At 40.9% G+C, this 27,916-nt stretch overlaps 1 protein-coding gene across 7 annotated transcripts in view; it reads left to right on the plus strand.

The window, feature by feature from the left end:
* The window catches only part of adgrl2a (adhesion G protein-coupled receptor L2a), a 198,017-nt gene that overhangs the window by 151,072 nt on the left and 19,029 nt on the right, over positions 1 to 27,916 (plus strand). For 6 of the 7 annotated variants that reach the window (XM_064990538.1, XM_064990540.1, XM_064990542.1 and 3 more), the window contains 12 exons: positions 3,471 to 3,779; positions 4,392 to 4,495; positions 7,049 to 7,234; positions 7,897 to 7,935; positions 9,642 to 9,825; positions 10,583 to 10,705; positions 11,122 to 11,327; positions 18,683 to 18,856; positions 19,403 to 19,612; positions 20,403 to 20,623; positions 21,255 to 21,321; positions 27,893 to 27,916. The exon at positions 27,893 to 27,916 is cut by the window's right edge and continues 68 nt beyond it. In XM_064990538.1, coding sequence (XP_064846610.1) covers positions 3,471 to 3,779; positions 4,392 to 4,495; positions 7,049 to 7,234; positions 7,897 to 7,935; positions 9,642 to 9,825; positions 10,583 to 10,705; positions 11,122 to 11,327; positions 18,683 to 18,856; positions 19,403 to 19,612; positions 20,403 to 20,623; positions 21,255 to 21,321; positions 27,893 to 27,916 — 1,847 coding nt within the window. The remainder of the gene's footprint in view (positions 1 to 3,470; positions 3,780 to 4,391; positions 4,496 to 7,048; positions 7,235 to 7,896; positions 7,936 to 9,641; positions 9,826 to 10,582; positions 10,706 to 11,121; positions 11,328 to 18,682; positions 18,857 to 19,402; positions 19,613 to 20,402; positions 20,624 to 21,254; positions 21,322 to 27,892) is intronic. The other variant, XM_064990544.1, reaches the window with a different exon arrangement.

A 27,916-nucleotide genomic window follows, 5' to 3' on the forward strand; every position in this document is an offset into this window, starting at 1 on the left:
ATGCCATTTGGCCATCGCTCATTCTTATATTTATATGTACATATTTTAATTCCTTTACACTTGTGTGTATGTATAAGGTAGTTGTGAAATTGTTAGATTACTTGTTAGATATTGCCGCATGGTCGTAACTAGAAGCTCAAGCATTTCGCTACACTCACATTAACATCTGCTAACCATGTGTATGTGACCAATAAAATTTGATTTATGAACATTGTATGGCTGTGTGTTCAGATTTATACAGTTGTCAGCAACGGCCTAATCAGCCAATTTGAAGGGGTGTCCATGTACTTTTGTATATATTGTGTACCTAATGGTGAGCTCTAGAGGAGAAAGAATGCTACTCAATTTTGGAGCTGGAACAATAAACCGAAAATTATCGACACCGTCCAATTATCCTCGACATTTTGCTGATATCGTTCATTATGATAATAAGCCTTTAATAGAGAAATGTGGATTTGAAAATGTTTGCTAATATGGGTGATTGTTGGGACAATTGATAGCTACAACATTCAATCTAGCACTAGTAGTTTGAAGGGTAATAAATACAAAATGTGCACATTATTATTAACTTATTGTTCTATGTGTAGTTATCGTATTAATTCAGTCAATTTATTGTGATATGGATTTTTGTCTATTTTACTCCACTCTACAGTCAGTTAGCCTCGCCTCATTTAATTGCCTCACTGTTATTGTGCTGATAACCCACGCGACAGATTGTTGGAACAGACTTCAATTAGATGCAATTGGGCGTCTTTTAGCAAAAGGGCAATTCCAAGGTCACGGAACTACGCTGAGCCTGCAGACAGGAGAAGTGACATTAACTGGAGAGAGAAGAGAGGGAGGGGGGGAAGAGTGAGTGGGAGGGGTTTTACAGACTGTCTTTACATTTGCTTTGACCACCAGACGACACAAAGAGAAAGAAAACAGTTATGAGCTGAACATAACAGTATGCCAATTGCGAATTGTAACAGCATTAGGGAAAATCTGTAACAATTTTTTTTGTTTTTAGTACATTTTTTACCCACCCCCTTAGACCGCTGCGCCACTCGGGGCCACCAGAATTTTGAAAATACAAAATACATGTCAGTAAAAGCATCATAACAAATTGGCACTAATTAACTCCCTTTACTTTTTACTTCTGTGAACTTTTAAAGATATGAGGGTTTTCGGTAACGCTATTTCAAAGCACATAGCAATTTTTCTTAAACTTACAGAAGGCAAATCATTTCTCAAACTAAATTTGTATTGATATAAGTTGGCAGGGGTCTTTACTTCAACATAATTGTTGTTGTTGTATTTATACTACCTTTTTAAGACTTTTTATGGTAAATGGTAGAATACCCCATTTCCATCTGTTTGACCAGAAATCGAAGCCTTGGCTTATTCCTCATATTTAATATTAATGAAAAATGTATATCTGCTTTAATTTCTCAAAAATCTAGTCCCTTCGCTTTCATTTGACACTAGATTTAACGTGCTCCTGTGAACTTCAAATGTTGGTGCTTAAGGATCCTTTTACATGGAAATGACCATAACTAGAGCAAGGAGTTAGTGCTGCATCAAGCCTGTACAAGGATCTGCTCTCTGAAGAGAGGTGTGGACATAATATCATTAGCTAACATGCTCAAGGAATGTATTTGAATCATAGCACTGCACATGCATCTTGATGTATTGGGGAGTGAACCCCTCATCTTAAATAACTCCAAACATCAAGGATTCATGTTGTGTTTTCACATCAATCTGACTTCTGTCCGAAAGAGGAAAATATGTAAACATTTTCTCATCCAAACAGTATACATTGAACTTAAATCATTCATGGCTTGTCTCCAACTACCTCCTGGCCTAACATGATGTAAAAACTGTTGATAATACACTTATTATGTGTCAAGCGATGTTCAACTAGTAGACCTGCATAATCTGCAGAGGTAGCTTGTCTACATGTGGCCAGTATATGTGAAATACAAAGGACTGAATAGTTATTTTCAGTAGTTTACCTGGGCTTTAAAAGGATGCATATATATCACAGCCAACTTAACCATCAAGCTCCGTATCAAAACATCCAGTCAGCTGAGAACTTCTCCATGTCACCATTTCAGGTCTGAGGTCTGTGTCTCAGTCAGGAAGCATCATGTACAGGCAGTTACTGAAGCCAAGCCTGGGGTGCTTTCCAAATGGCACCCTATTCTCTATATAGTGTACATCATTTTGACCAGGGCCTATAGGGCTCTGGTCAAATGTATTGAACTATGTTGGGAGTAGAGTGCCGTTGCGGACCCGCTTGGGCTCCTGCTTGGCAGGAAGCGCATTGACTTGTCTCCAATGGTCAATAGAGACTAACTCGCAGCAGGTAGCAAGCTAACCAGCCAACCTCAAAGAGGGATCCCTTCAGCCTGGGCTGTGCTGAAGTCTTCCATCCACACCATGGGGGCGCTGCCAGGCAGACTATTTCCATCAGCCCAGTCCCATTATCCAATTGAAGCGATAGATATGGTGGTGATGTCTGTCTTCCCTGCAAGCCTGGAAGCGAGAGCTTCGCACTCTCACTCAGTGAGCTCAGTAGTTGTTTAAGTGAATTTGCGTAAATTTACGGGGATAAAACGGCAACAGCAAATACCACTTTAAAGTCCTCCATGTTACGGACAACTTAATGGGATAATAAAAGGGATAAAATTCCTCGCACATCATTTTGTGTTCAAAATTGTATTATATTGCTAAACTCTGGCTTCAGTACCTTGAGATGTGAACAGATGTATCGCAAATGACTGGTTTGTGGTTATCACCGTTTCACTGGATGAAACACTCATCCACTTACAGGAAATACAGTTATAATAGTACTAGTACAACAAAAGAAATGTCAGCCATAGGCCCTGTTGTAATACTTCAGAAATGTATAATTTCATCCTTGTTTCCTTGAGGTAAGCACAGATCTATAAGTGATGGATAGGTGTAAGCAAGGTCGCCAACCTATTGCTTTCAACAATCCAACCAATTCCGAGCTGTGATTACTTCCGAAGGCAAGGAGGGATGTATTTGAATGTTTCCTTTTCTCTCCTGCCTGAAACATATTGTTTTTGCCCTTGGCACATAACACATACCGGTTTTATCAAAATGTGGGGCGAGTCAGGAAAACAACCACCGAATGAATGTTCCGACAACAAAACGACACACACGGGCTCCTTGTTTCTCTGTCAAAATGTAATCAGCCGTGCCTCATAGTCTCTCAGGCAAGAGTGACTGCCAGGCAGGAAGATGTTACAGTAATTATTGTCTTGTTCGGTGCAGACTGAGTGCCTTGAATAAGATATAGTCCAGGGGAAAGCAAATATATTTGCACAAAGCACTCCCAGCTCCCCATTTGTGTGTAGCCACCATTGTGTGTAGCCAGCTTTGTACCAGGTGTGTTTTGAAAGAACGAGAACAGAAAGACATGATCGAGCTAAAATGAGACGACGTTATCATTTTCTCCCCAGCTCCACCTCTCTCCGAAGCGACCTCGGCGTCGGCTGAGCCTCTCCGAACGACAACCACCACAACAACCACCACAGCAGCACGCAACAAAGGCGTAGCAAACACCATGACCACAACAGGGCCCAAGGAGGGTAACAACAGAGTAGGGCCCAAACCCCCTCTGGAGGTTCCCCAGACCACCGCCCAGCCGCCCCTGGAGTCCTTCCCCCTACCAGAGCGCTTCTGTGAGACCACGGAAAAGAGGGACATCGTGTGGCCTCAGACCCAGAGGGGCATGTTAGTAGAGAGGCCTTGCCCCAAGGGGACCCGAGGTAAGCAGAGGGTTTACCTCAGGGCATTAGCTACTGTTTATCACCATGATGAGTGGTTGGAGAGATGAGATCGCTTGTGTGTTTTTGTTACCTGCACAGTATGTTATTGTTTCTGACAATCATTTATTGATAGATTCAATTCGTGCAGGACTGCATAGGGAATCAACAAGATTTTGTATTTTTACAGTTGTGTAAATAATTCACTGCATTGTTATAGGTCAAAATAGTATTTGGCAATGTGCAGCCAGTGTGTTGAAGGGAACTGGCTCAGCTGTTTCCCCAAGCTTGATTGAAGATGTTCAGGCCTTATTGGATTGTGTGTGAAATTGTGTTATCATTCAGGGTTCATTAGACGTTGGTGTAATTGGAACGGAAGGACAAGTCTTATTATTACTTAATTTGTAGTGAAACTGGCACTGGGAGAATATAGTCAGTATTTATGGTAAATTACCAGCTATTGATGTAAAGACAACAATTAAATGTAGGATTTTGGAGGTTAGGTTGGTTTAACACAGTGAGGTATATGGCTAATATAACATGACATAATCCAATGTAGTTTCTAATATATATATCTTATATAACTGAGCTATTGTAAATGTATTTTCCCGACAGGCACCGCCTCTTATTTATGTGTACTTGCCACGGGGGCCTGGCACCCAAAGGGCCCTGATCTCAGCAACTGCACTTCCCACTGGGTCAACCAAGTAGCGCAGAAGGTATGTATGAGCTGTACTACCTCAATGTTTTGAGCTACAGTATACAGTCGGAAGTTTACATACACTTAGGTTGGAGTCATTAAAACTTGTTTTTCAACCACTCCACAAATGTATTGTTAACCAACTTTAGTTTTGGCAAGTCGGTTAGGATATCTACTTTGTGCATGACACAAGTCATTTTTCCAACAATGGTTTACAGAAAGATTATTTTTTACAGTGGCTTAGAATTGTACATACACTAAGTTGACTGTGCCTTTAAACAGCTTGGAAAATTCCAGAAAATTATGTAATGTCTTTAGAAGCTTCTGATAGGCTAATTGACATAATTTGAGTCAGTTGGAGGTGTATCTGTGGATGTATTTCAAGGCCTACGTTCAAACTCGGTGCCTCTTTGCTTGACATCATGGGAAAATCTAAAGAAATCAGCCAAGACCTCAGATAAACATTGTAGACCTCTACAAGTCTGGTTCATCCTTGGGAGCAATTTCCAAATGCCTGAAGGTACCACGTTCATATGTACAAACAATTGTACGCTATTATAAACACCATGGGACCACACAGCCGTTTTACCGCTCAGGAAGGAGATGCGTTCTGTTTCCTAGAGATGAACGTACTTTGGTGTGAAAAGTGCAAATCAATCCCAGAACAACGGCAAATGACCTTGTGAAGATGCTGGAGGAAACAGGTACAAATTTATCTATATCCACAGTAAAACGAGTCCTATATCGACATAACCTGAAAGGCCGCTCAGCAAGGAAGAAGCCACTGCTTAAAACTGCCATAAAAAAAGCCAGACTACGGTTTGCAACTGCACATGGGGACATAAGATCATACTTTTTGGAGAAATGTCCTCTGGTCTGATGAATCAAAAATAGAACTGTTTGGCCGTAATGACCATCGTTATGCTTGGAGGACATAGGGGGAGGCTTGCAATCTGAAGAACAACATTCCAACAGTGAAGCACAGGGGTGGCAGCATCATGTTGTGGGGGTGCTTTGCTGCAGGAGGGACTGGTGCACTTCACAAAATAGATGGCATCAGAGGATGGAAAATTATGGGGATATATTGAAGCAACGTCTCAAGACATCAGTCAGGAAGTTTAAGCGTGGGTCTTCCAAATGAACAATGACCCCAAGCATACTTCCAAAGTTGTGGCAAAATGGCTTAAGGACAACAAAGTCAATGTATTGGAGTGGTCATCACAAAGCCCTGACCCCAGTCCTATAGAAAATGTGTGGGCAGAACTGAAAAAGCGTGTGCGAATAAGGAGGCCTACAAACCTGACTCAGTTACACCAGCTCTGTCTGGAGGATTGGGCCAAAATTCACCCAATTTATTGTGGGAATCTTGTGGAAGGCTACCCGAAACGTTTGACTCAAGATAAACAATTTAATGGCCATGCTACCAAATACTAATTGAGTGTATGTAAACTTCTGATGTGATCAATGTGATAAAAGAAATAAAAGCTGAAATAAATCATTCAATCTATTATTATTCTGACATTTCACATTCTTAAAATAAAGTGGTGATCCTAACTGACATAAAACAGGGAATTTTTACAAGGATTAAATATCAGGAATTGTGAAAAACTGAGTTTAAATGTATTTGGCTAAGGTGTAAATGTGTAAACTTCTGACTTCAACTGTAAGTAAATGTACTAATTCCCTTAAAATACTGTAGGTACTGCGGTGCTTGAAGTGGAATGAAAATGGTGCCTGTAATCATTTTAATCTTACAGTAGTAGTGCTCATATTTTATAGTTGATAAGAGGTACCGGTAATCTCTACCAGTTTGAACTGGCTCAATTCAAGCACTGCGCTCTAATAATTGTATATTCCTCTTTCCCTTATATGGCACCTCTTTCCTTTCATCTTCCACCATTTATGATGATTAAAGAGTCAAAATAGCCGCGGGCCATCCACTAGGTTGCGCTGTCTGCTGTTTGTTCTGATAAGTGACTCAGACATAGAATGTGTAGTAATTTAAGCACGACGGACGACCCTTCATCATTTTGTACTCTTGTGTTCACTTCCATCAAATGAGAAATACAGCACCCCGAGGAGTGTTATAAAGTGTAATTAGTCACCCATCTCCCCAGACTGGCTTATATGGGGCAGCTCATCCTAGAATGACCTCACGTCAGAACGGGAGGGAGAGAGCCTCATAGTCTGGTGGAATATTCCCTTAGTCTGGTCCCAGATCTGTATGTGATTAAGTCAATAGCATAATAATCATATTCAGAGGACCACAAACAGATCTGGGTACAGTCCTTAGCAAAGTTGATACTACCAGCCATTTCTGCTGTCCATTTTAAAACATCGAAAGCCATAACTAATACCTTAGTATAAAGGTTTTTTCATGCTTATAACATGTCTTAAGCCTATAACATGGCTGTAAGAATATCAAATTCAATAAAATGTCTAAAATGCCAAATAGCTAGCATTGCAGAGGCAAAAGCACAGAGGCCAGGAAAAACTCCCTAGAAGTAGCCTGAGAAAACACCAAGAGAGGAACCAGGTTCAGTGTTCCCAAATATATTTTTTATCGCTCCAGATCCGTAGTGGCGAGAATGCAGCGAACCTGGCCAACGAGCTGGCGAAGCACACCAAAGGACCCATCTTTGCCGGCGACGTGAGTTCATCAGTCCGACTGATGGAACAGCTGGTCGACATCCTGGATGCTCAGCTTCAGGAGCTGAGACCCAGCGAGAAAGACTCTGCGGGCCGCAGTTTTAACAAGGTAACTGATTTTCCGCCCTTTCAAAATGGCTGCCACTTGACATCTTCATTCCCCTATCACGTACCTTGCTTTATGGAGATAAATAGCACTGCCATTTCTCCCCACCAGCAATCTCTCTGGATCTGAGTCCCCGCTAGACGTTATGTGATGCTCTTCTGAGCCGTCTCCCGCTTCAAGTTAGGAGAAATGTGATTCCTTCTAGTCAGTGAAATTAGTGGTTCTATTTGATTAATATTCCTCATATTATGTCTGTTCCTCTCTCCCTTTCTTTCAAAGTCAGACAAATGTACTCAAGCAAATAAAGAAACAGCAAACCAATTAGGATATTAAATTATATGTACTGAAATGCAATAAGATCATGTTATTCCCTGACATATTTGTACACCTGAAGTAATTGCTGTAATTGCCTCAACCAAGGCTTGTTCTGTGAAGTCTCTGGTGTATTTGAGAGAAATACATCATGTCACAAATGGAAGTGAGGGCTCTTTTGTCTGGAACCTGCAGGTTGCGTAGCCTAAAGCATGAGGAAGGAGAAAGCCAGCTGAAAGGGGGGGAGTGATCAGTCAGAAAATAATCGGAGCCTTTAACACTTGTTCTCAAGTTTCTACATTTTGCTAATTGTGTGTTTCTTTGTTTTATTTTTTTTCTACCTAATGAAAAAGCTTCAAAAACGAGAAAGGACATGCAGGGCATACATGAAGGTATCTGATCTATGCTAATGTACCACACTCTGCTTCTCTGCACCTCCCTCCCTCCCCTCCACTCCCCTGCTCAGCAGCATGTACCCTCGCTATTGTCATGTAGCCTCACCCCCCTCTCTCTGTGCTTCCTGCATGTTGTGGAGTAGTTGCTTCCACACAGCCATAATTGTGCCAAAGGTGCTAAGTGGCCGAGACATCATTGGCAGTTACGAATGTAACTTATTTTCTCCCTTATATGTACAGGAGGATTTGTCTTTGTCTTCCATTGAATGGTCCTTTCTCTGTTTGCTTTAAGAATGTACATGCCTAAATATCTAACACAGTGATTCACAAACTGCATTTCATGGCTAAAATATGGGTAATTTCCTATATAAAGTTAGCCTGTGTGTCTTTTAAGGCACACATTCCTTTTTACAGTCGCTTCCAATTCTGCGAGTCTCCTCAATAGAAAAGCCCATTACAGTGCTACAGTGCTAAGGATAGCTGTACTTAAGACTCTCTTTCCACCTGTGATGTATTCAAACCTTTGTCTTCCTCGGCCACACTCTGACCTTTAGCATGTTAATTCACGACTGTTCATTCATCAGGGCACAGATTTTAATTTGTGTCATATATTAGAGGCACAAATCTGCGCTTTCCATTGGACTAATAAGGCTGGTGGGGGGCAAACCAATTTGTGTCCTTCTCCATTTAATAGTTCCAGTGGCCTGCCGCTCTAAGTATTTTGGCCATATCGCTCCTCTGGCCATTAGGGACTTCTCAACATCCTTCTCCACCTGCCTCCAAAGTCAAGCTCTCTGACATCCAGATCGATCCTCAGGGACGGTGTTAAAATTGATCAGGTTAATTAGTCCTTAGATGGCCATACTTGTTAAAAAAGAAGAATTTTAGCTATTAGCTACTATCCTTTCTCCCCAAATGCCTCATTATCGTCATCTCATTCATATTATTATTATTTTTTTGTTGCAAATTTCCAGTGCATTGCATGTTTCTGTGTTTCTGTGGCTCTATTTTTTGTTAGTGAGATAAGATTTGAAATATGTATGTGACTAGATGACAGTGTGTGTGAGTGGGATGCTGTGTCGCCAGTATTTGACGTACAATATAGTTGATGGGAAGTCACCTTAGCCATCCGTGCTAGCTAGAGGAACCGGGCCCCCATTGATTACCTGATTAGTCTGATTGATTTGATCATTTATTTAGGAGATCCCACTAGCGTCTGTATGTACTTTATCTACTGCCTGTGGAGTTCTAGCGACTGGCTAAACAGCTTGGATTTAATATTTCAAAATGCATAATGTTTTGGTTTTCTCAATGATTTGAGCTGTTCAATAGTGTTAAATGTTTATTATACAATACATTATAAAGATTAGCTGATTAAAAAAAAAATGTGTCCAAGAAACATTGAAACACCCCTAAGTTTTAAACATATTCAATTATCTGCTTGAATGCACAGCAAATCACAAGAATTTACACCGCATCGATACAGAGGAGATACTTATGTGGAGCATTTGTTTAGCACTTACTCAAAACCCAAAACATTTTTTTATTTTTATGATCGTCCATAATATGTCAATGGGATTGCTTCGCCATGCATTATCAAAGCTATTCATATGACTCCCCTCTTTTGTTTTTGCTCATGACAATTACTGTAGTCGAATGTTTTCAGAATTGCTTACACATCTCTTTTTTCCTGATGGACACAGGCCATTGTAGACACAGTTGACAACCTTCTAAGACCAGAGGCTCTGAAGTCCTGGCATGATATGAACAGCACGGAACAGACACATGCTGCTACTATGTTACTGGATACCCTAGAGGAAGGAGCGTTCGTCCTTGCCGACAACCTAATGGAGCCGGCTATTGTGAAAGTACCCGCTGATAATATAAGTAAGTAATTGAATTCCCGGTAAACAAATAATAAAGCACATCCAGTGATTTGAACGCAATCAGTCGTTTTTGATGCTGTATGCATATTTCAACTACTCATGTCGGGAAAGAAAATGAGTCTGTTCAATGAGTTCAGTCACAATGTACATGTAAAACAAAGTGATGAATTTCAGACAATTTCCAGGTTAATAGATTGGGAGGACTTGGTTTATAAATGCGTAAGTCTGCCCCATGTAATTCTATACATGAATGTGAACATTACCCTACTGCGGAGACCTAGTAAAAACAGTGTTTAGACCCTGTCTCCTCCTTTAACCTCAAAGCTCTCGGGACATGAGAGGGAATGAATGTAAAATGTTTCACTGTGCATTGCAACAACATTTCTTCTTTTTTTTATTCAAATGCTGCAGTTTTATCTTGTACATCCAGTCTTTCACCGGATTTTCACAAGTGTACTGTATCCCACAAAGGGACTCAACAGGAGCTAAAGGATCACCTTGGTTCTGACATTTTAACTCGGCAGCAACATTGTTGTTGCATAGAATCACTTGAACAATGTCTTCAGTGGCTGTAGTACCTAACACCCCCGCACTCTTGCTTCGCCTTAGGAATGTAAGCAACCACGTCCTGGGCATCAACATTTTTCTTTTTTATTGCCCTCGTCTTACTCAAAACACACTGTAACGTCTGGTATCTCTCTCTCCCGGTCTCTCTCTTTTCTTGTCTCTTTTTTCCCCCTTCATCAACAAAACCCCAGTCCTGGATGTGTATGTGCTCAGCACGGACGGCCAGGTTCAGGATTTCAAATTTCCACAGGCCAGCAAGGGTGGTGTTTCTATCCAGCTGTCCTCCAATACTGTCAAGCTCAACAGTCGGAATGGTAAACCCCATACACTTCCCTCTCAGAAATCTCACTTCATCACAGGCAGAGCTGCATGCGGGTGTTTATCCCGAGTGTGAGTGTTAGCTCAGACTTTTTGTTCCATTCCAGTGTCTATGAAAAGGTGAAGAGTCTGACGAACCGGTCTGTCAATGCAGCTTGTCAAAACTGACAATGCACAGTGATTACTCAGTGGGACTGTTAGATAGGAGCGACCACTAAGGATTTGAACCCTAAAACCCAGCACCATGATATTTTCTGAAGATAACTGACAAGGCCCACTTATGTTCCCCGATGGTCTAATCCGTTTTTTTTTCTTCTCAGCCCTTAGTTTTTTTAACACTACAGTTACTGCTGCTTTCATTTGGAAGGATGTTTTCCTAGCAGCTTACCCATTCTGTTTTTCCTTTCTTCAGGTGTTGCCAAGCTGGTGTTTGTTATGTACAAAAACCTTGGGCAGTTTCTCAGCACTGACAACGCCACGATCAAAATGTCCAACGATGCTTATGGGCGGAATGTGTCGGTGGCCGTAAATTCAGACATCATCGCCGCCTCTATCAACAAAGAGTCCAGTCGCGTGTTCATCACGGACCCTGTGATTTTCACCCTGGAACACATTGACGTAAGTCTTCCCAAGCTAAATGAATGGAGAGGTCATAAAAGCGCTGGGAAAGAGAAGAGCCTGGCAGGCAGTTTAATTCATTATAAATGCCTGGTAAAATGTAAAAGTACAAAGTAAGTCGCTTTGGATTAAAGCATAGTCCAAATGGCATACACGGGTAACTGCCAAAATAAAGGAAACACTAGAGTAAATGACGAATACAAAGTATATTGAAAGGTGCTTCCACACAGGTGTGGTTCCTGAATTAATTAAGCAATGAAAACATCCCATCATGCTTAGGGTCATGTATAAAAATACCCAGTTGGCCATTATTGTAGCTACATGGCTCGAAGAAGAGATATCAGTTACTTTGAAAGAGGGGTCTCAAAGGAGCATGGGCTCCCGAGTGGCGCAGCGGTCTAAGGCACTGCATCTCAGTGCAAGAGGCATCACTACAGACCCTGGTTTGAATCCAGGCTGCATCACATCCAGCCGTGATTGGGAGTCCCATAGGGCGGTGGACAATTGGTCCAGTTTTGGCCGGGGTAGGCCATCGTTGTAAATAAGAATTTGTTCTTAAATGACTTGCCTAGTTAAATATAAAACAATACAGGGTTTAAAGCAGTGGTTTCCAAAAAGAAATCCCCAGGGCCCCCTTATTTACATTTAAATTGGTTTAGATCATTGTTTATTGAGAGAGCCTATATTAAATACACCATCATTTTGTTTAATTTGAGGGACCTAGGAAATGTTGTTTTGAAGCTCATTTCCTGCGTTTCTACATAGTCTAACAAGACTCATTACTATTTTAATGATGAAAATAATAATAATGAATAAGGAAAATAATGTCTAGATCCGATTTCCCAAAATGTTATTCCGCTACCAAATATGTTTTATGATAATTTACATGAACCTTCAATTGAATTATACATATTCTGTTTTACAGAAAGTGAATAGATCAATTGATAGCAACAGAATCACACATTGTATAAGATTACTTACCAAGCAATGTCCAATTTCTTTGAGTCCTCAACATTAGAAGGTCGTATGTCAGCTTCTGAATGTCATTGAGTAAAGATCTTACCATGTGTATCAGATTTGCTTCTTCCTCTGGCATTTTACCACTTGTTTCTAGCCTAAAGCGTCACAGATTTATGTGTTGTTTTAGACAATCGCGATCACGTTGGTATACAGTGGGGCAAAAAAGTATTTAGTAAGCCACCAATTGTGCAAGTTCTCCCACTTAAAAATATGAGAGAGGCCTGTAATATTCATCATAGGTACACTTCAACTGTGACAGACAAAATGAGACCAAAAAATCCAGAAAATCACATTGTAGGATTTTTAATGAATTTATTTGCAAATTATGGTGGAAAATAAGTATTTGGTCAATAACAAAAGTTTATCTCAGTACTTTGTTATATACCCTTTGTTGGCAATGACAGAGGTCAAATGTTTCGTGTAAGTCTTCACCAGATTTTCACACACTGTTGCTGGTATTTTGACCCATTCCTCCATGCAGATCTCCTCTAGAGCAGTGATGTTTTGGGGCTGTTGCTGGGCAACACGGACTTTGAACTCCTTCCAAAGATTTTCTATGGGGTTGAGATATGGAGACTGGCTTGACCACTCCACGACCTTGAAATGCTTCTTACAAAGCCACTCCTTCGTTGCCCGTGCAGTGTGTTTGGGATCATTGTCATGCTGAAAGACCCAGCCACGTTTCATCTTCAATGCCCTTGCTGATGGAATGAGGTTTTCACTCAAAATCTCACAATACATGGCCCCATTCATTCTTTCCTTTACACAGATCAGTCGTCCTGGTCCCTTTGCAGAAAAACAGCCCCAAAGCATGATGTTTCCACCCCCATGCTTCACGGTAGGCATGGTGTTCTTTGGATGCAACTCAGCATTCGTTGTCCTCCAAACACAACGAGTTGAGTTTTTACCAAAAAGTTATATTTTTTGTTTTAACTGACCATATGACATTCTCCCAATCTTCTTCTGGATCATCCAAAAGCTCTCTAGCAATCTTCACACAGGCCTGGACATGTACTGGATTAAGCAGGGGGACACTGTCTGGCACTGCAGGATTTGAGTCCCTGGCGGCGTAGTGTGTTCATGATAGTAGGCTTTGTTACTTTGGTCCCAGCTCTCTGCAGGTCATTCACTAGGTCCCCCCGTGTGGTTCTGGGATTTTTGCTCACCGTTCTTGTGATCATTTTGACCCCACGGGGTGAGATCTTGCGTGGAGCCCCAGATCGAGGGAGATTATCAGGGGTCTTTTATGTCTTCCATTTCCTAATAATTGCTCCCACAGTTGATTTCTTCAAACCAAGCTGCTTACCTATTGCAGATTCAGTCTTCCCAGCCTAGTGCAGGTCTACAATTTTGTTTCTGGTGTCCTTTGACAGCTCTTTGGTCTTGGCCATAATGGAGTTTGGAGTGTGACTGTTTGAGGTTGTGGACAGGTGTCTTTTATACTGATAACAAGTTCAAACAGGTGCCATTAATTAATACAGGTAACGAGTGGAGGACAGAGGAACCTCTTAAAGAAGAAGTTACAGGTCTGTGAGAGCCAGAAATCTTGCTTGTTTGTTGGTGACCAAATACTTTTCCACCATCATTTGCAAATAAATTAATTAAAAATCCTACAATGTGATTTTCTGGATTGTTTTGTCTCATTTTGCCTGTCATAGTTGAAGTGTACCTATGATGAACATTACAGGCCTCTCTCATCTTTTTAAGTGGGAGAACTTGCACAATTGGTGGCTGACTAAATACCTTTTTGCCCCACTGTATTGTGTGTGTGACTGAGATGAGTAGGTCTTCAATTGGATTGAGATCTGGTGACTGAGACAGACCGATACACACACAGTTTAAAGGGTGTGTGTGTATGTCTCAGTCTCCAGATTTCAACCCAATAGAACACTTTTCGGAGATTCTGGAGTGGCGCCTGAGACACCGTTTCCACAACCACCAACTAAACACCAAGTGATGGAATTAGTTGCGGAAGAATTGTGTCGCATTTCTCCAATAGAGTTCCAGACACTTGTAGGATCTATCCCAAGGTGCATTGAAGCTGTTCAGGCAGCTCGTGGTGCCCAAACAGCCTATTAAGATACTTTGTATTGGTGTTTCCTTTATTTTGTCAGTTACCTGTATATAAATATATATTTTTTTTAAATTCCACATTTGGTTGTATGACAGACTGAATTCAAAAATGACTAAATAGAGTGTTGAGCCTAGGTGCATCCAATTGCCTTTGATCGTCCTTGAGAACTTCATTGGTGTCCACCTGTGGCCAACTCAATTGTTTGTACATGATTTAGAAGGAAACACACCTGTCTATATGAGGTCACACAGTTGACATTGCATGTCAGAGTAGGAACTGACTATAGATCTTTGAAATAGAATTGTGATGAGGAATATGCAGTTGAGTTTTAATGACTCCAACCTAAGTGTACGTAAAGTTCCGGTTTAAACAGCTTGGAAAATTCCAGAAAATGATATCATGGCTTTAGAAGCTTCTGATAGGCTAATTGACATAGTTTGAGTCAATTGGAGGTGTATATGTGCATGTATTTCAAGACCTACCTTCAAAGTCAGTGCCTCTTTGCTTGACATCATGGGAAAATCAAAAGAAATCAGCCAAGACCTAAGAAAAAAATTGAAGGCCTCCACAAGCCACGTTCATCTGTACAAACAATAGTAACCAAGTATAAACACCATGGGACCACATAGCCGTCATACCGCTCAGGAAGGAGATGCGTTCTGTCTCCTAGAGATGAATGTACTTTGGTGGTGAAAAAAAATCCCAGAACAACAGCAAAGGATCTTGTGAAGATGCTGGAGGAAACAGGTACAAAAGTATCTATATCCACAGTAAAACTAGTCCTATATCAACATAACCTGAAAGGCCGCTCAGCAAGGAAGAAGCCACTGCTCCCAAACCACCATAAAAAAGCCAGACTACGGTTTGCAACTGCACATGGGGACAAAGATCGTACTTTTTGGAGAAATGTTCTCTGGTCTGATGAAACAAAAATAGAACTGTTTGGCCATAATGACCATTGTTATGTTTGGAGGAAAAAGGGGGATGCTTGCAAGCCAAAGAAAACCATACCAGCTGTGAAGCACAGGGGTGGCAGCATAATGTTGTGGGGGTGCTTTGCTGCTAGGAGGGACTGGTGCACTTCACAAAATAGATGGCATCGTGAGGGAGGATAATTATGTGGATATATTGACAAAATAGGCCTGACCTCAATCCTATAGAAAATGTGTGAGCAGGACTGAAAAAGTGTTTGCGAGCAAGGAGGCCGACAAACCTGACTCAGTTACACCAGCTCTGTCAGAAGGAATGGGCCAAAATCCACCCAACTTATTGTGGGAAGCTTATTGTGGAAGAAAAAAAGCTGAAATAAATCATGCTTTCTACTATTATTCTGACATTTCACATTCTTAAAATAAAGTGGTGATCCTAACTGACCTAAGACAGGGAATCTTTACGAGGATTAAAAGTCATGAATTGTGAAAAACTGAGTTTACATGTTTTTGGCTAAGGTGTATGTAAACCTCCGACTTCAACTGTATCTGGGGAAGGGTATAGAACAGTTTCTCAAGTGTTCAAAGTTTCAAAGAGCACAGTGTTCTCCATCATTGGGAAATCAAAAAAATATGGAACTTACCAGACTCTGCCTAGAGCTGGCCGTCCGACCAAACTGAGCATCCGGGCAAGAAAGACCTTGGTCAGCATGGTGATCAAGAACCTAATGACCACTTGACAGAACTACATAGTTTCTTTGGCTGAGATGGGAGAACTTGCCAGAAGGACAACAGTATCTACAACTCTTAACCAATCTGGAGAGTTGCCAGATAGAAGCCACTCCTGACAAAAAGGTACACAACAGCATGCCTGGAGTTTGCAAAATGGCATGTGAAAGTTAATGAAAAGATTCTGTGGTCTGAAAATGGAATGGCTTCAGAACAAAAATGTGAAAGTCCTTGAGTGGCCCAGCCAAAGCCCAGACTTGAATACCATTGAAAATATATGGAAAGACTTCAAGATTGCTGTTCACTGCCGCTCCCATCTAACTCAACAGAACTTGAGACAATCTGCAAGGAAGAATGGGAGAAAATCCCCAAATCCAGATGTTGAAATCTGATACAGACATCCGAAAGACGACTCAAAGCTGTAATCGCCGCCAAAAGTGCTCCTAACAAAGTATTGACTCTGTGGTGTGATTACTTATGTAAATGAGTAATGCATTTCATTTTCAATAAATTTGCAAAATGTTCTAAAAACCTGTTTTCACTTTGTCATTATGGGGTATTGTGTGTAGATTGGTGAGAAAAATAATAAATGTAATCCATTTTGAATTCAGGCTGTAACACAACTAAATTTGAAATAAGTCAAGCGATATGAATAATTTTTGAAGACACTGTCTATATCAACATTAGGATATAAATTATTCCCATTTTATTTTATGGAGGAACAAATTAACTCATAGATTAGACATACAATGTCAGACGAAACTTTGTCTTTTAAAGTTGTCAAGATGGACTCCCAGAGGGCTACGCATTAGTCCGTTCTTTATCCAGGAAATTGTTCATTTCCAAAGACAAGGCAATTGTATAAAGAAACAATAATAACATGAGGAACAAACAGGGAGGAAGCGTTTCTCAACCGGTCGAAATCATGAATCAGCTGGGATCATATGGATATATATATATACAAAGAAATGTCAATTGAAAAAGTGTAAACCTAAACAAAGTGCAGCTAGTTTGCAGTCTTTCCAGCTTCAGTTTGAAGTGATTTTTTAGCTGTGTTGTTGGCTAGCTCCGCTGAACAACATTGTCCTGATGAGTGGGCACATTTTCTATGCCATGCGAAATCGCTCCTCATGAGCGTATTCTTGATTTATTCAAATAAAATGTACTAGAAAATAGCTTAAACAAATGCAAATTTGTCTACTTTGCTGTTATTTTGGTTGCACTTTTTGTACGTTAGCCATAGTTGGCTAGCTAGCAAGCAGGGGAAAGAACAATTTAGAACAAAAGACTGGGTTGCATCCATTGATACTGAATTAAAAGACTGAACGTCTGGGTCTCGTCTCTAGCAACCGAACCAATAGAACAAACGACCAGCCGGCTTGGGTAGCAACTCTAGATTTGTTTTGGGACTATATCTTCTTGAATGACCCCATAATGACAAAGAAAAAACAGGTTTTTCAACATTTTAGAAAACATAAAAAATGAAAAACAGAAATACCTTATTTACATAAGCAAAGAGGCACTGAGTTTGAAGGTAGGCCTTGAAATACATCCACAGGTACTAAGGGTATGTAAACTTCCAACTTCAACTGTAAGTATTCAGACTTAACTGACTTTCCTAGTTAAATAAAGGTTCAATAAAAAAAAGCTTTAAAAATATTATTGAATTGAAGAAGTTTGGAACCACCAAGACTTCCTCGAGCTGGCCACCAAACTGAGCAATTGGGGGAGAAGGGCCTTGGTCAGGAATGTGACCAAGAACCCAATTGTCACTCTGACAGAGCTCCAGAGTTCCTCTGTGGAGATGGGAAAACCTTCCAGAAGAACAACCATCTCTGCAGCACTCCACCAATCAGGCCTTTATGGTAGAGTGGCCAGATGGAAGCCACTCCTCAGTAAAAGGCACATGACAGACCGCTTGCCAAAAGGAACCTTGTCTTAACAACTAGCCAGCTTGGGTCACAACCCTGGATTTGTGTCGGGATTTCATCTCTGGCCTACAACACATCCTCCAAACACCAGCTTCTCAGGCCTTATCACAGGTTACAATTACCAAGTTGATGTTTATTATTTTAACTAGGAAAGTAAGTTAAGAACAAATTCTTATTTACAATGATGGCTTAGGAAGAGTGGCTTAACTGCCTTGTTCAGGGGCAGAATGACAGACTTGTACCGTGTCAGCTCGGGGATTCGATCTAGCAACCTTTCGGTTACTGGCCCAATGCTCTAACCACTAGGCTACCTGCCGCTGGTGTATGATGTAATTTAGGTAGGTATGTACATATAGCAGTGTATGTGATGAGTTAAAATAGTTAGTACAGGGAGGGTCAATGCAGATAGTCCGTGTAGCTATTTGGTTAACTATTTAGTGGTGTTATGGCTTGGGGGTAGAAGCTGTTCAGGGTCCTGTTGATATTGCCTTGGTAGATTTAGTAAGTAGGCAACCAAATTAGATATTATTTTATTAAATCAATTAAGAAAATGTATTATGCACCTCCCCTTTATCAGTTCAGTATCTTTATGCGAGTGGAAAAAAGTTCATAGGTTCTGTACAAATTATGATTTGGACAGTCAGTTATTTCAACACTTAATCTTATCATCAGATGGACCACTACTTCAACTCCAATTGCTCCTTTTGGAATTATTCGGAGAGGAGCATGATGGGATACTGGTCCACCCAGGGCTGCAAGCTCTTGGGCTCCAATAAGACCCACACCACCTGCTCCTGCAGTCATCTCACCAACTTTGCAGTTCTCATGGCACATCGGGAAATCTCGGTAAGCAGCTCCTGTTTTGGTATATTGATTAATTGATTTATTCTTGGGTAAAACAATTTGTAGAGTTTAAACCAATTGAAAAGTACAAAGAAATCACAGATGATAACACATGAAATAGTTAAATACACTTATTTCTAATGTACATTATGGTAGATTTGCAGTATCATCTTTCATCTTTTTTTCCCTCTATTCATTAGATCAATTCATTTTCCTAAAGCCCGTTAATTTCAATGGTTTTATTGTACCACAAAGTGTATTTCATGAGGGTCTGTAGGCCTAATACTCCACGTTTAAAATGTCATGTTTCTCAGGTGCTTTAAATTCCACCCAGTCAGTTGTCCTCTATCAGATGCTAATTGTACTCATCTGAAGGGCTCAGTCCATGATTGATGGCTGCTGAACATTTATTTCCTCATGTCTCCTATGCAATAGAAAAGTAATTTTCCCATGGCTCTTGCCGAAATGAAGTATGGAAGCATTGGCCGTCCTCTATTTTTTATTGACAAAAACAGGCATAATAATATGCCCCATCCGTTATCCCCGCAGGGCCAAGTTGGAGTGCACAAATTACTCTTGACTGTCATCACCCGGGTGGGCATCGTTGTCTCGCTGGTGTGCTTGGCCGTCAGCATTTTCACCTTCTGCTTCTTCCGGGGCCTGCAGAGCGATCGCAACACCATCCACAAGAACCTGTGCATCAATCTCTTCATTGCCGAGTTAATATTCCTAATCGGTATTGATATGACCGAACCCAAGGTAAGCAGCACAGATTTACCACTTTTTTGTGAATATATTATTTTATGTATATTTTTCTATTGCACCCCAAACTAAAAACCCTTCAATGTGAAAGTCATGTGACTTTCAAACATAGTTGTGTTTAACCTTCAGTACTTGTCCTCTGCATGGCATGGGTCAGACAGACAGCACCATTAATATGGATTACAGAGGAGGGATGTCATGCAGTACTTTCCACCTTTTTCTTCGTCACTGAAAGCTATCGTTTAGAACGTTCTGAAACACTCAATACAGCCTCTGCACGCTTTTTAGTTCTTTAATTTCCTCTGTATTCTCTTTTCGTTCTTCTTCTCTCCATGGCCTTTGTGTAGTCATAGTACCTTCCACCTCCACACAGTCAGTATTCACTGTACAACCAAGGCTCAATGAAAGGACAAAACCAGAAGTAATTCAAATAGGTTGACCATGGAGCCTGCAGCACTTAGCCTTTCAAGACAACTGTCATTCTAAGCATCCAGCTGCAAGGTCGAACTTGAGCAAACCTGTACGGAGCATAGTGTGTTTGAATATTTTCTTGTCTTTCAAAGGGAAGCGTGATAACTTTTACTTCTGTTCATTACTTACATTGAAATGCGCATAACCACTGTATAATAACAATCGCACTCAATTAAATGACATCATTTTCATTGGGATTTGAGAAGATTAACATGGAATGTTGTTGCTCAGTTAATTCCTCATAAGTTGTTACTTTATTTCAAGTTAATATCTATAGTATTTTGATCAATTGAAACAATTAATCCATCCACTTTAGGTTGGCTGTTCCATCGTCGCTGGGATTTTGCATTTCTTCTTCCTGGCCTCGTTTTCCTGGATGTGTTTGGAGGGCGTTCAGTTGTACCTGATGATGGTGGAAGTTTTCGAGAGTGAACATTCAAGGAAGAAGTACTACTATGTATCTGGATACCTTCTCCCAGCCATTGTGGTGGGTGTCTCTGCTGCTATCGACTACAGGAGCTACGGGACAAAGAAAGCGTACGTAAAAATGTAAAAAATCCGCTATTTTGTTCTCTAAAAAACTGTCTTAGTCCATTTAGTCCGTGTGCATACGCAGCCCTGTGACTAAGAACTATATTTTCTGTCGTTGCTTTTGTCTGCACCTGGGACCCCTTCCTGGAATGGACTGATCCATTTTTTATGTCATTTTAAAGAGCCTGACAGACTCAACACTGTGGTTTCTAGGGGGGCATGGCAACATTAATGCCTTTCTGTTCAAAGACCCTCCTGCGACCTCTTGTTTTTAAATGCTCTCTTAAAGAGAGGAGTGCTGTCTGGAAAAAGGCTTTTACATAGATTAATGATAGTATTTTAGCTAAGCTTCAGGGTTGAGGCTAGAGTCCTCACTTTTGTCTTGTGTAACCATGTAACTGCAATGTGGGACTTTGTTTTTAGAATGGCTTTTTTAGGTGGCTTTTTCAATGATTATTGACAATAAACTAACTACCATGTGTTAACAGGGACAGGGTACGTTTTTGTCCTCATTATTCATGCCCGTGTATTAATATTTGGCCGAAGGAGTCTGTTGATAGACTGGGTTTAGTTGTTCCTCTTACGTGTGTGTTGTTCTTTTACGGATTCCTAATATTTGTTTTATCTTCCATCGTAGTTGCTGGCTAAGAGTGGACAATCACTTCATATGGAGCTTTTTAGGACCTGTCACCTTCATCATCATGGTAAGTTAGTTTTCTTTTCCTGAGAGGCAGAAAGAGAGAGAAAAAATGTTCCTCAGTGATTGGCCACACTGATACAGTATGTTCATAGTTACTCGCAATTGTCTCTATCAAGGACCGATGAGATGTACAACAACTACAGTGTGAAAAGACATAAGGTCAAATAGTATCTTTTAATTTTTTTGTTGTTGTTGTGAAACCCAACGTTTCCTGCTCAAATCCATTTTTTGAACAAGGAGGACACAAAATACAAAACATTTCAGTTCTTTTTCACGCCTCCATGCTGTAGTATTTAGTAGTATTAGTAGTATTTATTGGGATCCAGTATTAACCACTTTCTGGGGTCCAAACAGGAAACTAAACACAACAAATAATATACATAATATAATATACATAATACACATAATATACACTAATAATATCCTGCCTCTGCCTCACGATAATATCCTGCCTCTGCCTCACGATAATATCCTGCCTCTGCCCCACGATAATATCCTGCCTCTGCCTCACGCTTCAGAAACAAGAGATGGCTTCTGCCCTTTGAGCCGTTGCAGCTCGCACAAGCCAAGGATTCGTGCAAGGTCACCCACCTACATTATACAATAAATAATACAGTGCAAAATAGAATACAAAATATATAAAACATGTCGGTGTCTTCACAGTCCCCATGGTGCCGTAAGGTGTTCTTTTATCTGGTTTTTGAATCTGGTTTTATTGCAAGCATGAGTTCCTTTGGGTGGCAAATAGTTTGATGTAGTCATGGCTCTATGTAATACTGTGCATTTCCCTAGCCTGTGTTCTGGACCTGGGGACTGTGAAGAGACCTCGGAATGCATGTCTTGTGTTGTACTGATAAGGGAAAGGGGGATACCTAGTCAGTTGTACAACTGAATGCTGTCAACTGAAATACTTCTTCCGCATTTAACCCAACCCCTCTGAATCAGAGAGGTGCAGACGTCTTCGGCACCCGGGGAACAGTGGGTTAACTACCTTGCTCAGGGGCAGAACAACAGATTTTTACCTTGTCAGCTCGGGAATTCGATCCAGCAACAGTGGCCGAACTGCTTGAACAAACAGTTCAGTACCTTACACAAAGACCATTAGTGATGCAGTCAATCTCTCCTCAACATTGAGCCGAGAGACATGCATGTTCCTGACATTCACCCTCTGTGTACATCTAAGTGCATTATGTGCTGCTCTGTTCTGGATCAACTGAAATTTACCTGTCCCTCTTTGCATGGCTACACAACTGGGCAATAGTCCAGGTGCGACTAAACTAGAGCCTGTAGGACATGTCTGGTTGACTGAGATGTCAAGAAAGCAGAGCAATGCCTTATCATGGACCTCTTCCCGTTTTAGCAACCTTTGTCTATATGTTTTGACCGTGAGTCTGTAAGTCCTTACAAAAAAAAACATCACCGACCAGGTGAATCCAGGGGAATGCTATGATCCCTTTTTAAATCAACTTCAATCTGTGTAGAAAGGGGAGGAAACCGGTTAAAGAAGGACTTTTAAGCTTTGAGACATGGATTGTGTATCTGTGCCATTCAGAGAGTGAATGGGCAAGACAAAATATTAAAGTGCCTTTGAACGGGGTATGGTAGTAGCTGCCAGGCGCACCGGTTTGAGTGTGTCAAAAACTGCAATGCTGCTGGGTTATTCACACCTTTTCAAACAGTTTCCTGTGTGTGTCAGGAATGTTCCAGCATCCAAAGGACATCCAGCCAACTTGACATAACTGTGGGAAGTATTGGAGTCACCATGGGAAGAATTTCGACACCTTGTATGCCCTGACGAATTGAGGCTGTTCTGAGAGCAAATGTTCCTACTGTTTTGTTCACTCAATGTATGTGCTGTTCAAGCGTTATTTACTGGTCATGACATTATTATCTCCAACTCGATCAATGGAGGTTTGGTGGCTCCCAGGGAAGAGTCCCGGGGGAGTTTTATTTTACCATTTGGAAAAAAAGAAATAGCTGGTGGCATCATCATCATCATCGGATGTCAGAGCCCTTTTGACTGTCTATTGTTTTGGCCTCTTTCACACCAGGTGAATGGTAACAGTCTCCAAACTGTCTCCTGTGAAGAGGGAGGAAGAGCAATATTTGCTGTTCATTATCGGGCGTAATGGCTGGATTTACAGACGCGCTGATCTCCCTGAGTGAGAACACAGCTGCCAGAAGGAGGGCTTCCTCTTCGCTGCAACTTATTGCGCTGCTTTGTTGCTTTATGACAACGGCTGGCCAGCGAGGCTTTGTAACACACCAACGACTTACCCGTTCTTGTGTCAAATATTTATCCCCGTGTCAGCAAATGCTCTGCCAACTGCGTAAGATAGTTATTCTCTAAATTGGACATGTTTTTTTTTTCTTCTTCTCTTTGGTTTCAGAATTATTTGCATAAAAAAAATGTGTTGTCTGTTGAGATGATAATCCGGAATCCCAGTCCCAGTGACCTGCATGATAAAACGGTGACCCTGACAAAAGTGATATATTGTTGCAGTGCTGATGTTGGACAGGAATGAGGATTTGCAGTTCTAGTGGAGGGAGGCATCGTAATGCTGCTTTTTTTTTAACTTTTTGCAGAAATTGACAACAAACGGTGAAGCACAAGGGATCTCAAGGGAATGTGTGGGAGCAAGGTTTTCCACAACCTGTGACCCTGGTTCCTCAACAAATTGGCTTTGTCCTTGTCAATGAGATAGGAGAGAGGAAGACACAGACAGACAAAAAAAACATCCAATCTCACATTCAGTGGCTAGCTGCAGCAGCCACAGCTCCTGTCTTCGAACACCATACTCTCCCGCTGTGTAACTTTTGGTCTAACCCGAGTTGGTCAGGCTCAGTGAAAAGCACTCACAAAAATGTTGTTTTTCCTCCGTAGTTTTATTTTACTCCCCCCACCTCCCTGAAAGCCACCTTAAAGCCCAGACTTGAAGTGAAGCTTGAAGAAGCACTCTGTTCAGCCCTGTTCTCAGGCAAGAGGTTAGTTGGCCCTGTCTCCGGGCACAGAGGGTATTAGCTCCATGAAGAAGGAACATGAAAGTAATGAGTGGTGGGGGGAAACCATTAGTATGCCTGAGATGCTTTAACAGCAAGACTTTGGATCATGACACGTCGCAAGCAGTTCCTATCATCCGGACAGCTCCATCTGCACCTTTAATATTTCATCCCCAGTTCACAAGGAGTTCAGGGTTGTAGCACACACTCGACACATACTCGCTCAGGAAAAAGCTTTCTCCTCGGTCCCAGTGTGGCAGAGATGCTTCTGCTTGGCTAGCGGTGATGATTCAGAGCAGAGAGAGAGAGGCCCAGGCCGAGTAGCTTGCAGGCTGCCACTCTCACTAGGTAGACTGGGCCCTGGGGAAGGCAGAGAAAGCATGTTGGTGGGGGTAGTGAACATGTGCTATGCTAGCTAGGGTCCTTTAAAGTACTGTTGTCTCCGTCCTCTGTCTCATTGGATCCATGTCACCACTCCAGGGTGTGTGAAAGGCATTTCCAAGTGCCCGACTCATGCAAGCGAAGTGACAAAAATGATTTGTCTGATGACGGCATAAACAAAACGCTGCATCACTATGAAAGTCCATGATATAAAGGAGCTGCTCCATTTATGTTTTTTTCTCTCGCCTTCGCTTGTTATGCTCTGCTTATTGTTCTGTGACTCCACTGGTTGATTAGGCGGGGGAGGGGGAGATATTGATCACCTAGCTACTCTTTTCATGGCAGAGTGCAGTAGAGCGCAAGGGGAGCGTGAATGAACAGCCAGACATGTCCAGTACATTATGGAGCTCACAAAGCACCTCCATTTGTCTCATTCCTTCACATTGGTGTTTTCACGCTCTTTTTCTTTTTCATTCGCTCCTTCAGCATTCAGAAGACAACCTGAGACAATTGAGCTTTGTTCATGTTCAACTAAGTAAACTATTTAATGTAGTTAAATCACCCCTCACCAGAATTTCTGTAATTTCTGAAATCAAGATGTGGAAGGTTAATATTAGTAGAACAAACATGTTTTGTTGTTGTTTCTATAATTTATTAGCAGTCTTTCTACATTCGTCCAGAGTTCACACAGAGTGCTTGATTTTGGAGCTCAGAAAATCAAGTAATGGAATAACTTGAAAATCGGACATATCCTCTATTTTGTCCTTGAATAGTCCTTGAAATTATTGGATCGATTTATATGCTCGGACTGCTCAATATAATTATCCAGAAATTTTATTTCTGATCAATTGTTGTGAGAGGGAGACACTTTTGTTTGTTTCCGTCATTTCAATTGACATGGGTTGCGCTCGTCTGTTAATTTTTTTGCGTCAAAACCACGTGCAGTTATTGTGAGGACGACAATGTTGGTTTCAACTTGGCTTTCCATACAAAGCGTTCCAATACAAAGTGAACTATTTTTTGGGTTGAGATTTCGCATTTGAAAAACATGACACAAACCCCTAGAACATCTCAAATGGCGAGGGTGAGCATAATGCTACTGCTAGCCTACGTGGACAGGCGTTATCAGTGTGCTTGTATCGCCAACACCTCTACGGGTATGCATTACAAATCATCATGCATGCAATCTATTTAGTATGGAAATGTCCATATTATCCTGTCATACTTAGATTGTCATCATAATTTGAATGCAAATACATAGTGCCATTAGGAAGAACTATAAAATGCATTAGTTGTAATGTATACTTTTTGGACACTTTTTGCATGCTTTTGGGCGAGAGTTTTTTTCTATACTTTTAAATATAAAATCGAGTTCCCTTGAAAATTGCAATTTAGTGCTTGAAGAATTCCTTGAAAGTCCTTGAATTTGACTTGCCAATATCTGTACGAACCCTGTTTATAACATACAATATCATTCAAAAGTTTGGGGTCACTTGTCCTTGTTTTTGAAAGAAAAGCAACATTTTTGTCCATTAAATAACATCAAATTGATCAAAAATACAGTGTAGACATTGTGAATGTTGTAAATTACTATTGTAATTGGAAACGGCTGGTTTGAGAAACAGATTCCTCACAATTCCTCAACTGGCAGTTTCATTAAATAGTACCCGCAAAACAACCAGTCTCAACGTCAACAGTGAAGAGGTGACTCCGGGATTCTGGCCTTCTAGTCAGAGTTGGAAAAAAAAGCCATATTTCAGACTCGCCAATACAAATTAAATGGAACAAGGGCAAAAGAACACAGACACTGGACAGAAGAACTCTGCCTAGAAGGTCAGCATCAAGTCGCCTCTTCACTGTTGATGTTGAGACTGGTGTTTTGCTGGTACTATTTAATGAAGCTGCCAGTTAAGGACTTGTGAGGCATATGTTTCTCAAACTAGACACTCTAATGTACTTGTCATCTTGCTCAGTTGTTCACCGGGGCCTACCACTCCTCTTTCTATTCTGGTTAGAGCCAGTTTGCGCTGTTCTGTGAAGGGAGTAGTACACAGTGTTGTACGAGATCTTCCGTTTCTTGGCAATTTCTCGCATGGAATAGCCTTCATTTCTCAGAACAAGAATAGACTGATGAGTTTCAGAAGAAAGGTCTTTGTTTCTAGCCATTTTGAGCCTGTAATCGAACCCACAAATGCTGATGCTCCAGATTTTCAACTAGTCTAAAGAAGGACAGTTTTATTGCTTATTTTAATCAGTACAACAGTTTTCAGCTGTGCTAACATAATTGCAAAAGGGTAATGATCAATTAGCATTTTAAAATGATGAACTTGGATTAGCTAACTTAATGTGCCCATTGGAACACAGGGGTGATGGTTGCTGATAATTGGCCTCTGTACTCCTATGTAGATAGTCCATAAAAAAAAGATGCTGTTTCGAGCTACAATAATCATTTACAACATTAACAATGTCTACACTGTATTTCTGATCAGTTTGATGTTATTTTAATGAACAAAACATTTGATTTTCTTTCAAACACAAGTAAATCTGAGTGACCCCAAACTTTTGAACGGTAGTGTAGACAGTAGGCTATGCGTATCTGCGTGCATTCAAGAGTCAGAGACCCGGTTCTGTCTCAGAATGGATAGTTTTAGGAGAAAATCATTTTGAACTGCTCCTGATTGGCCCATGCAGCTCCCTCTTTATGTCTCTAAATCGTGGTATTGATATATTTTTAAGGGCTGAAAGATACAGCACACAGTATACCACTCTGAACTTGATATATACCACTGGCTTTCTTAGGATTTCATCTGGTATTAAAACAAGGAAGTAAAAGTGATGGGAATCTCTCCCTCCCTGCCTGTCTGTCTATTTTCCTGCACAGGAATTGAAGAAATATACTGCGTTCCATATAGCGTTTTATAGTTACCAGACTGTAGCCGTGTTTTTTGGCTGGACTGCGATGGATTTTAATGCATGTTCATGGTCTTATTGATATAGAATGACACAACATTTGGCGCCAGTCTGCTTGTCTGAGTCTTGCAGGACGATAGATGTCTATTACATTAGGGCAGTGGATGAGAGAAGCTCGGGAAGGCACTCCTATTTTAATAGTTATAGACAAATTAACAGTTTTTTCTCCTTCACCATGCCATTAATCTCCATCAATTAACAAAGCCATTACTCTGTTTTGACAGCTCAATCTCATCTTCCTGGTCATC

The sequence above is a fragment of the Oncorhynchus masou genome, chromosome 16 (genome assembly GCF_036934945.1).
Source record: "Oncorhynchus masou masou isolate Uvic2021 chromosome 16, UVic_Omas_1.1, whole genome shotgun sequence".
NCBI lineage: Eukaryota > Metazoa > Chordata > Actinopteri > Salmoniformes > Salmonidae > Oncorhynchus > Oncorhynchus masou.